Source organism: Trichosurus vulpecula, chromosome 2 (genome assembly GCF_011100635.1).
Source record: "Trichosurus vulpecula isolate mTriVul1 chromosome 2, mTriVul1.pri, whole genome shotgun sequence".
NCBI classification, from domain to species: Eukaryota; Metazoa; Chordata; class Mammalia; order Diprotodontia; family Phalangeridae; genus Trichosurus; species Trichosurus vulpecula.
In genome coordinates this window covers 59,492,512-59,505,992 of record NC_050574.1, presented here as the reverse complement: position 1 = coordinate 59,505,992, position 13,481 = coordinate 59,492,512, and the positions used below count along the sequence as shown (strand labels likewise).

General features: G+C 41.1%; 2 protein-coding genes across 5 annotated transcripts in view; one reads left to right on the top strand and one right to left on the bottom strand.

Moving 5' to 3' along the window:
* RHCE (Rh blood group CcEe antigens) overlaps positions 1–1,893 on the top strand; it is a 29,730-nt gene extending 27,837 nt beyond the window's left edge. For both annotated transcript variants that reach the window (XM_036746279.1, XM_036746278.1), the window contains exon 10: positions 1,867–1,893. In XM_036746279.1, the coding sequence (XP_036602174.1) occupies positions 1,867–1,893 (27 nt within the window). The remainder of the gene's footprint in view (positions 1–1,866) is intronic.
* A 2,128-nt stretch (positions 1,894–4,021) lies between these two features.
* TMEM50A (transmembrane protein 50A) overlaps positions 4,022–13,481 on the bottom strand; it is a 25,052-nt gene continuing 15,592 nt past the window's right edge. For all 3 annotated transcript variants that reach the window (XM_036743518.1, XM_036743515.1, XM_036743516.1), the window contains exons 4-7: positions 11,603–11,670; positions 9,543–9,635; positions 7,883–7,943; positions 4,022–4,594 (exon numbers count right to left, since the gene is read on the bottom strand). In XM_036743518.1, the coding sequence (XP_036599413.1) occupies positions 4,549–4,594; positions 7,883–7,943; positions 9,543–9,635; positions 11,603–11,670 (268 nt within the window). In that variant the 3' untranslated portion in view covers positions 4,022–4,548. The remainder of the gene's footprint in view (positions 4,595–7,882; positions 7,944–9,542; positions 9,636–11,602; positions 11,671–13,481) is intronic.

The following is a 13,481-nucleotide window of genomic DNA, read 5'->3' as shown; positions in this document are numbered from 1 at the left end:
TTAGTAGTTGAGGAAACCGAGACAGAGGTTAGGTGACTTGCCCAGGGTCACACAGCAAGGGTGGGAGGCCAGATCTGAACTCTGTAAAGCACTTTGCGTGGTATTGGGCACATAGTCAGTGCTGAATAAATGTTTATTCCCTTCTCTTTCCTCCCTCCTATTGTAATAGCCTGCTGGTTTGTTTCTCTGCCTCAAGTCTCTCTGTATTCCACTCCATAAAGCACAGTTGACCAGGGCACCCCAATAAATTCCAGTGGTTCCCCTTTACCTCCAGGATCAAATACAAAATCCTCTCTTCAGTATTCAAAGCCCTTCACAACCTGGGCCCTTCCTACCTTTCGAGCCTTTCTATGCTTTACTCCCCACTCCTGCGTCTCCACCCACCCATCTGCTGTCTTATGACACTGGCCTCTTTGCTGGTCCCCAAACAAGACCCTCTCTCTCCTGATTGTGTACATTTCCACAGAAAGTCTCCAGTGCCTGGAATTCTCTCTCATCTTTACTTCTTTAGCATCTTTCCTTCAAGTCTCAACTAAAATCTTATCTTTCCTAGTCCCCCAAATCTCCAATTTATCCTGTATACATCTCGTATGCACCTAGTTGTTTGCACTTAGTCTCCCCCATGACTGCCTCGACTGTCTTTTGCCTGTCTTTGTAGCCTTAGAGCTTAGCACAGCGCCTGGCACACAGTGCTTGATAAATGCTTGACAACTTAACCAAACAGAGGCAGGGGGCACGGACAGAAGGGCCCTTAGAAATAATCTACTCCAACCCTCCATTTTTATAGAAGAGGAGAGGCCTAGAGAGTGTACCTCCCTAAAGTCATATCGCATGGCTGAGATTCAACTGGACTCCAAAGCCAATAGTCTTTTCCATCATGTTTTTTTCCCCCCACTGACTTTCCATGGTGGGAGAGAATAGGACAGGCCAGGACAGGACCAGACCATCCCATCTTAAAATTCTCTGAAAGAATTATAGCACTCTGTGGCTTCTGAATATGCATTTGCAGTCTATTTGGAAACAATGTTCTTGCTAAGGAATATAAATAACTGCTCCTACTCTGGTATGAAAACAGAATGTGTCCAAGCCCTAGCTGCTCTTCTGTGAATTGCCAGCTCTTACAACATGGCTTCCGGGAAGAGTGTGAATGCTAAGGCAACAGAATGAGGCCATTATCCAGGAAATGGGAACTGGTACTGCCTCGATGCCATCTGAGCAACGTGGGGTGATTCAGGGCAAAGTGTGCTGTTCTGGGGTGGTGGTGAGGAGGGGAGGCAAGAGACCTGGTCCTCCCATGAACTGTTGACATACACAGACCCTTGGCCAAGCCACTCTCCTCAAGTGTGAAATGAAGAGTGAAAAGAATTATGTAAAATGAGATCAGTCTAGATCAGGGGTTCTTAACCTGAGGTTCATAAACATGTTTTTTAAAAAAAATTTTTTCATAGACTGTATTTTTGTATAGTTGGTTTTCTTTGTAATTCTATGTATTTATACACTTAAAACATGATTCTGAGAAGGGTTCTATAGGATTTTTCCCCTCCCAGGCCTAACGTTCTACGTCCTAAAGACCCTGCCAGCTCTGACAGCCTGGGCTACCATGTATAATGCTGGTGTTGCCTCTTTGCACTCTGACCCCCCTCATTTCAGACTGGCTGGAGGCCTGTCTGGTGCAGTTCTGGGGGCACGGTGGAGGGAGCGGGTCATCATCTAATAATACCAAGCTGAGACAGTGGGCATCTGGCCAGAAAAGAAGGTCAAGGTACTTCATTTAGGTCACTGTATATCAAAATAGATCCAATTGCCAGCATCATGGACATACATGAGAAGGAAAATACCCATTCACTTTTTTTCTTTCCTTTACAGTTTCCCCATTTGGCGGTTGGATTTTAAGCCAACGGACTCAAGAAATGAAAGGCCAGTTGGGTGCCAAAGAAAACCACCATTATTTCTTCCTCCTTCTAACAGATGTATGAAGAAACATGGTTGGACACATTTTTGATACTAATAAAACTAAAACCTCTTGTATGCTTAAGCCACAAGAGTTAATAGAAAATCTGGTTAGCTTTATTCAAGATGATAGAATGTATTCTTCCACAGAACATGAAATGCCACCTTATATCATTTGAGGTACTTGGTAAATGCAGCTATTTACTAGTGTGATATGCTCTAGGGTCATTTTCATACATGACCAAAAAAGGATTCTATAGTTTTTCATCAGAGCAATAAGAAATTGAGGATTAGTCAAAAGCCCTTTATATTTAGCTCTTGAATACATTATTATGTTTCTAGTTTTAGGTATAATTTAGGCTGTTAAAACTGATTTATGTACCAAGAGTTTACCTTGGCCAAAAGGAGAATTGGGGGTGGGAGAGAGGGTAGTGGGAAGATAGAAAATGGCTAGAGAGATTAATGGGTGGGAGGATGAATTAGGTTAGGATTAAAAAACAAAACAAAAATAATAAGGTAGTACTTTTCTTATGGCCTTGAGAACCAAAGCACTCTACTAGGAGGCAGGAATTCTGGGTTCTAGTCCTGACCTTGCCACCTACTCACTGTATGACCATGGGCAAGTCACTGTCCCTCTCTGGGTCCTTAGGTGTCCCTTCTCTGTAAAATGAGGGGATGACTGTACAAGGGGATCTCCGAGGCCCTTTCTAGCTCTAAAATTCCATGTTTGAAAGTCCCTTTCAGTTCTAAGATCTCTTTCACTAGGATGTTCTATGTTCTGGAGGCTCTTTTGGCTCTAACATTCTAGATTTTAAAAAGCAGTTCCCAGGATGATCAGACTGGAGTTAAAGTTGATAATTACAGTTGGTATAGGAGTGATTCTGTCTTCATAAAAGAAAATAAAATTGTACAGTCCAATTCCATTGCTGAACAAGAGGCAGTTTCACCCGAGTTCGGACTCCTATTTTTTTTTCCCTTTTCTGGCAGGATGCATTTGGAGTCGTAGAGACCTTTACTGCTTCTTGGTCTCACAGATGTGTGGGTTTCACTTTTTTAAATGGCTGCAAAATGGAAGTGGCAAAGCAAGAGTGTGAAGAGCCAAGCTGGTGGATGCCTGTGGCTGTCCTCTCCCCTTTCCATTCTTTGGCCATCCTAAGCAGGGAGGGGGAAGGAGAGAAGGAGGGGCAGCAGGGCAGCAGTCATTCCTGCTGCTAGGGAGGCTGAAGCAGACGGACTGAGTGAGTGTGGGAATTCCGAGCTGTAGGTCGCTAAGTCCAGCACTGATACGGTGAGTGGACAACAGCCTACCTAGATGCTTATGGAGGGGCAAACCAGGCCAGGCTTGAAAAACAGAGCAGGTTAAAGCTTTTGTGCCCATCATTAGGACTGGGATCGTGCCCATCATTAGGACTGGGATCAGGCCCATGAGTTGCTGCTGATCTGCCTGGGTGAGATGCAGAGGACCCGGTATGATAAGATACATTAGACAGATAATCCTAAAGGTGGATATTTTCACATAAAATCCTTTTGAATCAATCAACAACAGTTTGAAGTCAGTGTGGTATTACAGAAAGGGGGACGTTCTTGGCATCAGAAGCCCAGGTTGGGTTCAAGTCCCAGCTTGGACACCACCAGCCCTGCCTAGGCACATCTTTGGATCATAGTTTCCTCTAATGAAAGATAAGAGGTATATATATGTGGGGGTGGGGTGGGCAGAGATGGGGTGGGGTGGCAGCATGGCACAGGCAAAGAGCACAGACTGTTGTCTGAGGGCCTGGATTCAAATCCCACTTTATTCTTACTCCCTAAATGAGGCAAATCACTTATATCCTCCCTGAGCCTCAATTCCCTCACCTAAAAATGGGGGAGGGGGTAGATCAGATGATGGACCCTGAGAGCTCTTCCAGATCTAAATCTAGCCTCTGATGACTAGAACATTGTGGGGGGCCCTTCCCACTCTTGCAGCCTCTGTCCTGGGGGATGTTCCCTTTCTAATATTTTACACAATAAGGTCTTGTCCAGCTCTAACCTTCAACTGAATAAATGAAAGATAAACTACAGTGAGAAAGAGTTCTGATCACCAGGTAGCTTTATAAAACAAGGAAATGTTTATATATTTTGTTTCAAATAAATATATTAAATCTTTTAAAGCACTTTTAATTGCAATTTTGGACTTAGACATGATGCCAAATACATATGCACACACAATTATTTCCCTAGATTGTTCTTCCACTTACTTTCTAAAACAAGTTACATCATAACAGAACTAGAGCAGAGTCACTTTGGTGAAATATTTTCCATTAATACTTCATAAATTCATAATAATCAAGTACTTACTTAGGTTGAAGGAATTTTATATATATATATATATATATATATGTGAAACCTCGTAAGTTCATGATTTTAGAATGTTCTGTAACTTTCTGAGTTTCTTATAACATCACTTTCACCACTTTTTTTTTATCAACTTGTCACTTTTCACCCAAGAGGATATTCAGCAAAGTTTATAAAATGGTATTACAAAAGATCGGGAGTGAGCTATAAAAACAAAACACAACACAAGTGCCAAGCAGGGCTTCTGAGGGAAACCAGGCCTCTTCATTGCCATAAGTCTTCAGTGCGGCCAAACTTAAAGACCAGGCCTCTGTTAACAGAAAGAAAAAACACGATTTGAGTGCTTGAGTCTGGGAGGAGGGACAGTATATTCAAGATACAGGGATTCTCTACTTTTAATCCAAATTCTTAAGTAACATTTATCACCTCCAATGGAGGTCTGAGCACGGTGGGCACATGCCCCTTTAAGAGAGGTATTTAACAAAAAAACCCAAAGCATCACCTTTTAATGTAGTAAGTGTGACCCTAATTTTATTTACTCTGTTCAGACTACTTCAGTTCAAAAAATGTAACATTGTTTTACTTATTATGTACAAAACCTCCTGCTAGGTACTGGAGGAAACATAGATGTCTGAGACACAGTCCTTGTCTACAAGAGGCTCACAGACCAGCAGAGAAAACGAGTTCACAAGAGATATGGTTACGTATATCAACGTGTCCACCTTATAGTCACTGATGAAAAAATGCCAAGTTTGCTTTCTAAGGAGGGCCCTTCCTGTGGGCGAGGAAGGCATCTCTGACAGCTCTCGGCTCTTCTGATTAGTAGGCTTGCTGTGTGGGGCTGTAAACACCAAGGCCACATTTAGACAGGGATCCTAAGAATAACATGGTAGAGAATGCTTGATGCTTTCATGGGCAAAACTGAAATTTGTGACTACTAGTTTCTTGGTGTTTTTTTTTTTTTGGTTCAACGGTGATATACTCAGTTCCTCTGTACTCTATCAGATGGTCACTTTTGATAGTTCCAGCTAGCTCAGATTTTTGAAGTGGAAACTACAAGTTATTTTTGAACTTTGTTCTTTTACATTTCAGAATGATATGCAATATGAAATAGTATTAAGATAGTAATGTCAAATTCTCCCATTTCAATTAGCTTAGTGGCATGCCCCTACAGCCTGCTTAGTCTCTGGGGATCATAAGCACAACAGTGGCTAATGAGAAAACAACCAAATGGTTTCCAACTCATTCATTCAGCTAACTTAAGCAAGTGATCTGATCTATTTCAGATGCTTAGGGGATCATAGTTCTGGATTAGAAATGAGGAGACGCAGGTTTCAGTCCTGGCTTCGCCACTAAGTGGCAATGTGACCTTGAACAAGTGACTTCTTTTCTTTTCATTAGGATCTCATTTTTCTCTTGACAAATGAGGAGATTCGATTAGATGATCTGGAAGGGTCCTTAGAGCTATAACTTTTGGACAGGCAAACTTAAAATTAGAGGAGTAGATTTCTGCTTGGCAAGGAAAGAAGAAAGGCCAGGTAGCCCTTGGTTTTCTAGCTGCCTTTTGCCTCTACTTCCCCTGAGGCTAGAGTCCTTCTAAACAGAAATCAAGCTTCAGGATCCACCCGAGAGTTCAAAGGTGGGAAAGGACCTAGAGAATATTCAGTCTAACCTCCTCATTTCACACATGAAAACTGTGGCCTATTGAGGTTAAATAACTTGTCCAAGGTAAACACATGGGTAGCAAATGGCAGAGCTATCACTGAATCCAAATTCAGCGCTCTTTCCGCAATCCCCTGGTAGGGAGCCAAGAGCTAAGCTAATGTCAGATGAGAGCTACCTGATAGTCTTTCTTCAAAACTAAAGCGATTTAAGCCTCTATTCCATAATTTCAAATGAAGAGAGGCCATCAATACAAACACTTGCCAATTAGTTCCCAGCGCTCCCTCTGCCAGCCTGTCTCCCCAGTTATGGGAAGGAGGCTGAAAATAATTTTCAAAGAGGTTGTTTCCAAAATGGCCCGTGCCAACATGCCTCTGACAAAGAGTGCTTTTTAGAAATGACTTTTTCAAAGGTGATGATGTTTTTATCAGCCATGGAGTGACAGCTCTTCAAAGAGAGCTAGCATTTGTCAAGTGAGTAGAGCTCTGGCCTCTGTGCTTTTGCAGATAGGCAGGGGTGAGTTGGACTGGAGTCAGAAGACCTGGGTTCCAGTCCTGCCCCTCACACAGATTAGTTATCTCCTTGTGAGCACAACGAGGACCTGTAGAACTTACCTCATGGGCCCGTGGTGAGGAACGAGTGAGATCATGCATGTAAATTGCTATGTAAATGTCAGTAATGATGATGATGACTGCTGAACTTCAATCAATTCCATTCAGATCTGGAGCTTCCACTGACATAAAAGCCATAGCCACTCTTTTGGTGGGAGAGTGGTGGGGTTCTCCGTTTGTGAGGAAATCCTGGAGTTGGGTTCTCTGCCAAGGTCCCCAAGAAGGCTCTTTCTACATCTTGCCTCCATCTGGGTGCCTAGGCTTTTTTAATGGCAGAGGCAGATTGCATCAAAAATGCTCAAATGCCTGAAGGCATAGGGGTGAGCGCCTAGTAGACAGGCTATTCCAGAGCAAGCAATTAGTATTTTAAAGTAGCTTTAGAAGTTTTCCCTTATTAAAGGTTCTTGAACCTAAAGGCAGCACAGAAGGTGTTTTACTTTGTTTTTTTAATTAAAAAAATTATTTTTGATGATGAGAGCACATGGGCAATGAGCATCTTAGAGTGCTCCAGGACTGAACTGAGTCAAACTGACATTTTCATTAAAAGCCCTGGCATTTTATGTGGACTAAATATTACTATCTCCTACTAATTGGTATGTCAGTCAAAAAAAATACCAGCACAGGGCTCTCTCCTCCTCAATTTTTCCTACTATTTGGTACCTAGTGAAATTACCATCACACCAAAACACAAAACATCCCCAGAAACTATTGTTTCATTAGATGTGATTGACAGTCTTTCAATCAAAGGAGTTTGAGTGTTCTCTAGCTCAGTGGTTTCCAACTGGAGGAGTGTGGAGGAGGTGATTTCCTTCCTGTCCCATCCTGCCCTTCCCATGATAGCTGCCTCACATGCCCCTCTGGCAGGCTCTGATAGCATCAGGTTAGGGCCTTGTCTCCATTCCCTTTATCAATTTGGATAAGACAAAGTGAATCTCACAGGTTAAGCAGGGAATATAGATGCTTTGCCATACAATGCACAATCAAAATGGTCTAGACTACCATGAAAAGTAACTTTGTTTGTTACCCTTCACTAAATAAAGTAAGAATTCATATACTCAGTTCAACAAACATTTACTGAAGCCCCCTAAAAGCAAAATGCTATGCTTGGTGCTGAAGAGGCTATAGCAGTGACTGAAGCTGTCCTGGAGGAGCTTACACTACAGAAATGCTGGTCAAGTCTGTTCAACGGAGTGGATACACATAACATTGTCCTCCCACAGGCCTCTCATTCTCTCAGGAGGGTAAATTAAAGGATCAATTCTAATAAATGACACAATATAGACATTTTAAAAAGGCAGAAGGAAGACAATTAGATGTAGACTTACCCAAAAAAGATAAATGCATTCTGGAAAAAAACAGCAATTCCAGGGTACACTATTGGTTTTTCTGATTTGAAAAGAAAATAATTTACAATAAATTCCTAGTAGTTTAAATTCTCAACTATCCATAGCTTCTGGTATATTGAAAATGCCAAGTTTCTCCCATGATCTGCCCTGGTTTTTAAGTTTAAATTGTTCTAAGGTTTCATCTCCACATGCTTTCGGTAATTATCTCCAAACTGGCATACTTATAGAGAGGAAAAGAGAATGACTACAGGAAAGCTCAGCTACCCCATCTGTCCTGCAGAATAATTTTCAGTGTATCTGACTAGAACCATTTTATTAACAGAGCAGTGGGAGGACTGGTCCAGCTCTCAGTCCAGGTTCAGTCTGGAACAGTAAAAGGGCCAGATAAAGCAGAGCCTTTAGGTCACTGGCTTGCTGCTCTCATCAGAGATCACTTGGATGCCAACAGTTGTGAAAACACAACACTAGGCTTCCTGGCTTTAAAACTGTTTACTTGGATATCCTCAAGTTCTCTAAGCTGAGGAGATAAAGACTGGGGTATAGAAGACAAGATGTGGTATCTAGAGCTCAGCACTTAAGGACTTTTCACTTGAAAATGAGGCAAAAGGAACTTAAACAAACCCTGGGCTTTTAAGCATCAAGTAAGAAATAGAACAAACTCAATTAAAAAAAAGTGCCCACAAGTGTAGCGCCAGGTAGGCACAGGGAGCTGAGGACACAAAGCAGAGAAAAAGAAACAGCTTCTGGCCTCAGAAAGTGCATACTGTTCTGGGAAAGGGAGGCAGCACCACAGCCACAAAGCCCTGGGCTCAAGTCTAGCCGTGTGACCCTTGTCAGCCCTCACCCGAGTGCTTGGGCACTGGGAAGATCCCAAGTCACTTAGAAGGTGCTGGTGTGGAACCCAGGCCCAGTCCCCATCCACTCTGGGGCAGAGGTCCTCATGCTCACCCCCATTTTTTCCACAGAAGATCTATAAAAATAGATATAATATATCTATTATATATATCTATCTATCTATCTATATATATATATATATATATATATATATATATATATATATATATATATATATATATGTGTGTGTGTGTAAAAATACCATCTTTGCCTTCTTAGGATTTAGGTGAGTAACTGTAGGGACAATGGGCTGAAATTTTGAATGATCTGTGGCATGTCCACATAAAAATCAGAGGAACTGGGGGCAGGGGAGAGTGAGAGGAGGGGAGAGACAAGACTATTTTGTTTTTCTGAAACCCCTCAGGAAGAACCTTCAGGAATGACCAGAGGATGTCCCTTGTATACAAAGGGACACATCAGGAGACCTAGGATTTCAACTTGTGGGCTGTACAAAGAGTCAATCAGCAATTCAAAAGGAAGCCCAAACTGTTATATGTGTGTGTGTGTGGGGGGGGATTTTTAGGGATGCTAAGTATGAGAAGTTAGAGAAGGCAGGGAGGCAAGATCTGGGCCAAGGGGGAATGAAAATGATCCTACAGATAAAAGGGCTTAATTGTCTTTTTAAGAAAGAATGCTGACACCCTAAGAGCTTGAAGGAAATGTTTGAATTAAAACAAAACCTAATACAACACTTGGGCCAGGTACTGCTTCTAAATCAACCATACCAAAATCTGTTTTCTTTTACCTTTAACGACATAGCCTCCAAAGAGAATCCACATAGATGCAATCAGAGACCCAAAGGCCAACATAAATCCAATGAACAGCCAAATTCGAGCACCTTAAAAAAATTGTTAACATACTATTATATTTTCTTTGTGGTCTGATCACAAATGCCACATAACAGAAGAGGGAAAGAAAGGGAGTAATCCATCAGCAGTCAAAGGCTATGAGGAAATATATTATGTATCTAAAATGGATGTAGAAACTCTAAGACCTTAGAATTAGGATTTAAATCCCACAATTCTGTCAGCTATCTTGCTTTCTTGGACACTCCAAGGTCTGAATGTATCTTTACTTTCCCAAACTCACTCCACCCCCATCCTAATCTTGCTCATAAAATGTCAAGTTTGAACAATGTTTCATGAAAAATACTGGCTCATGCATTCTTTCAGGCTGGCCAATAGATAATTTCCTTAAAGAATTCACTGTGGTAAAATATAATTTAAATTTCTTTTGCAAGGAAACTGTGTAGCAGGCAGCCTTCCCCTCATCCTCCCCCATGATAAATCTGTATTCATTGATGAGTGAATCTAAAGACCATCATCTTTCACTTTTAGGATAGTGAAATGAATTCAAATTGGGCAGTACTGGCTGGCACTTAGGAATGCTGTATTATAATTATACTAACAGATGAGGACAATCAACTTTTAAGTCACATTTATGTAATATTTATGAATATTTGCTATACTTAATACTTTATTACAAAGTAAAATAAATTGAATCATTTGACTAGCTAAAATGAATTCTGAGATAAATGAGTTTCTTGACTTAATTAGCTCAAGTATTTAATAAAAGTAGTGCCCATGAGTATCACAGCTCAATAAAGCACAGCAGGAAGTGATGGGTTATATATTAATTCCTGGCTTTCTGCCCAAAATATAAAATTCTAGGTGTGAATTAATATGCTATTATTCATGAAATCTGGGTTCTAATTGATTACCACAAAGGCTCAGGCCCTACCCAGTGCTGTGCCCTAAAATCCAGTACCTTTTTATTGATACAAATAGATTTCAAATTCCTGTATTACCAATTTTATCATGATAGCATACTATCATGGTAGCAATAAACAATAAATAGTAGAAATGTGGGAATTATGGGGAAAAACATACCCCAGAGTAAGAAAATTTTCCCAAAGTGTACAAATTTAAGAGCACGTTTTTAGCTAACCTTTTTTCTACTTTCAACAACCACTACATCATTAGCCTTTGACATTCAGCAAAGTTTTCCTTCTAAAGGTAAATGATATAATAATCCTCACCATCATCAACAACCATTGGTGCTGACCATCTCTACAAAAAAAGATCTCCTATATATGAATGAACTCCTTGAGGCATGGGATGGTGCTTTGTTTAAAGTCTAATGTAAAACATTAAACAGACTGACAGTAATACTAATTTTTGGGGAATCCAAAGGCAGAGACTGTCTGTTACAATTTAATTAAAAATAACAAAGAATTCTACAAATGTGAGTTGAGATGTACAGAGCAGTTGTCTCACAGCTTCCTGGAAGGCAGTACAGGAATTTCATTACCTTTCCCCCATGCCCCTAACCCCGCCTTTATTTCACTACAGCAAACAGGACCAGAGAGGAGGGGTGACTTGCCTCAGGTCACGTGGGCAGAGTCAGACCCTAAATTCTGGCCTTCTGACTCCTGCCTTCTAAGTTGGTCTGGAAATATTTATCTAAGCTCATTAATTACTTTTTAAAAATAAGCACTGCCTGTAACTTCAGACTGTGATGGCTGAGGAAGCTGCAGACTCTTCTCCTTCCTGGTCCTCTGGGTGTCAGGACCCTGCTGTCTGTGCAGCTCTCACAGCACTAACCACAGTGAACTCAGCACCTTCTGTTGAGAATAAGCTGTTTGGGCACACTCCATAACTTCCGTACTATGCCATAGGCTTTGGGAGGGCAGGCACTCTATATTACACATCCCTGTATCTCCCCCTGTGCCTAGCACAGTGGTTTTTTTTTTTTTAACTCAAAGGGCTCTAAATAAATGCCAGGTGACTGGCACGAGCTGCTTACCTGTTTGACCCAGGCATCCTTCGCTATAGCTATCACCATGGACCTGTCCGTTGGACACTGCATTAATCCTGTGTGAATAAAATAGACATAATGCAGTCTGGCACAACTAAACAAAGTTTACAAAACTGTCTTATTCCATTTTTACATTTGGGACGTAAAATATTGTACATTCTCAACTATTTGTGCTAATTAGGGGAGTGTGTGTGTCTGTGCTTGTGTTTCTTTGTGTAAAAGGAGGTAAATGAACCTACATGATGAACATGGTCTTTTATTTTTGAAAGGTATTTCAGTAATAACTGATGTTCGGTGAACCCATAAGAATTCCACTAAAATGACAAAGACATGTTGTGAAGGCCTGACCTAGGAGAAATCAAGGCAGTCTGATCTCACATAGTATGAGGTGTCTGATGAACTTATGTAATAGTATTATAGCAAACTGCATTTGTGTCATATTCCTTACGAGATTATAAGTTCCTTGGGGACAAGGACTGTTTTCTTTAAACTGTGTCTAGCTTAGCCCTTATCACAATGCTCTGCAATCAGTGGATGCTTAGTAAACAACAGTATTTGAGGGCTGGAAGAAACCTGGACAGACTGCTTAGTCCAAAGCCTTGAATTTCAGGGCTGAGGAAAAACTGATTCGAAGCCAGGGTTAAGCGGCCAGTAAACCTGGAGAACCGGCTTATAGAGCCTTTGGCCCCTAGATCTAGGGCTCCCATTACATACTCTGCTAATGAATGCTGAAGAAACAAGTGGTCTCAACTCTGGATTCACTACTCAAGCCATGCTGAAGCAGACAAACTCCTTAGACTTAGACTCTACATTAGGGGGCCACCTCATTTCTCATAGTGTGATCTAGTCTGTGCTGTGTGATGAGGGCACATGATTTAATGTAACAATATTGCTTTGAACCCATTTCCTTTGATGTTATCTGAGGAGAGTTGGGCCTAATCTAAGTCCTAGGATCCTATAAATTCTTCTAGCTTGGAGAGCTAATTCATTATTGGTACAGCTGGACTCAAGGCTGTATTAGGATGGCTAGGAAAGGAGTAATGAACAGTGTCGAGCAATGAGGCAAGACGGTGACTTAGTAAAATATGCCATACTTATCCGCAAGAAAGGTGTCATCGGAAGCATGGCAGAATGGTTTAATTAAGCCAACCACCCCAGGGTACAAGCAAGTTTTCCTTCATCTTTCTATAGGGCTGCTATTTCTTAGTGACATTTACTAGCTATGTGACCCTTGGCAACTCTCTCAGCCTCAGTTTCTTCATCTGTAGCAGCATCTGCTTCATAGGGTTGTTGTGAGATCAAATGAGATAACAAATAAAGAATTATAAATGCTAGCTGCTACTGTCATCATTGTCACACACACAAAAATATTTCTGCAAGAAGAGATTAAAACCCTTAACAAAAACATGAATTTTTTTTCTGGAGCACACCAGTGATTTCATCAGTGTACCAAGTTCTTGGTGAGGAGATGCCTGTGCACCAATACAGATCAGGCACTGCTCTGAAGTTCACAATCTTAGTAAGTATGAGGGATCCTAAGAGGTTTAGCAGTTTGCCCAGGGTCACACATGTATAGGTGGGCCTTGGATTCCTAGAGGCCCTGCCTCTACCCCCTATGCCACAATGTCTCTCATACCAAAACAAAATTCATAAATATGGAATTGGTGAAATTTCCCATTTAATAAAATGCATTCTAATGGAGTAACTGAAACAAAGTGCTAGGTATTAGATATATACCTGTTGGCTTTCTTAAAAGGTTGTAACATTTGGATATCTTGCTCATTTTTAAAGGATGATGCATTTTTTTAATGGAATAATTACCACTGGCCTAGCATTAAGCTCATTCCAGCCTCTGCTAGCCAAATAA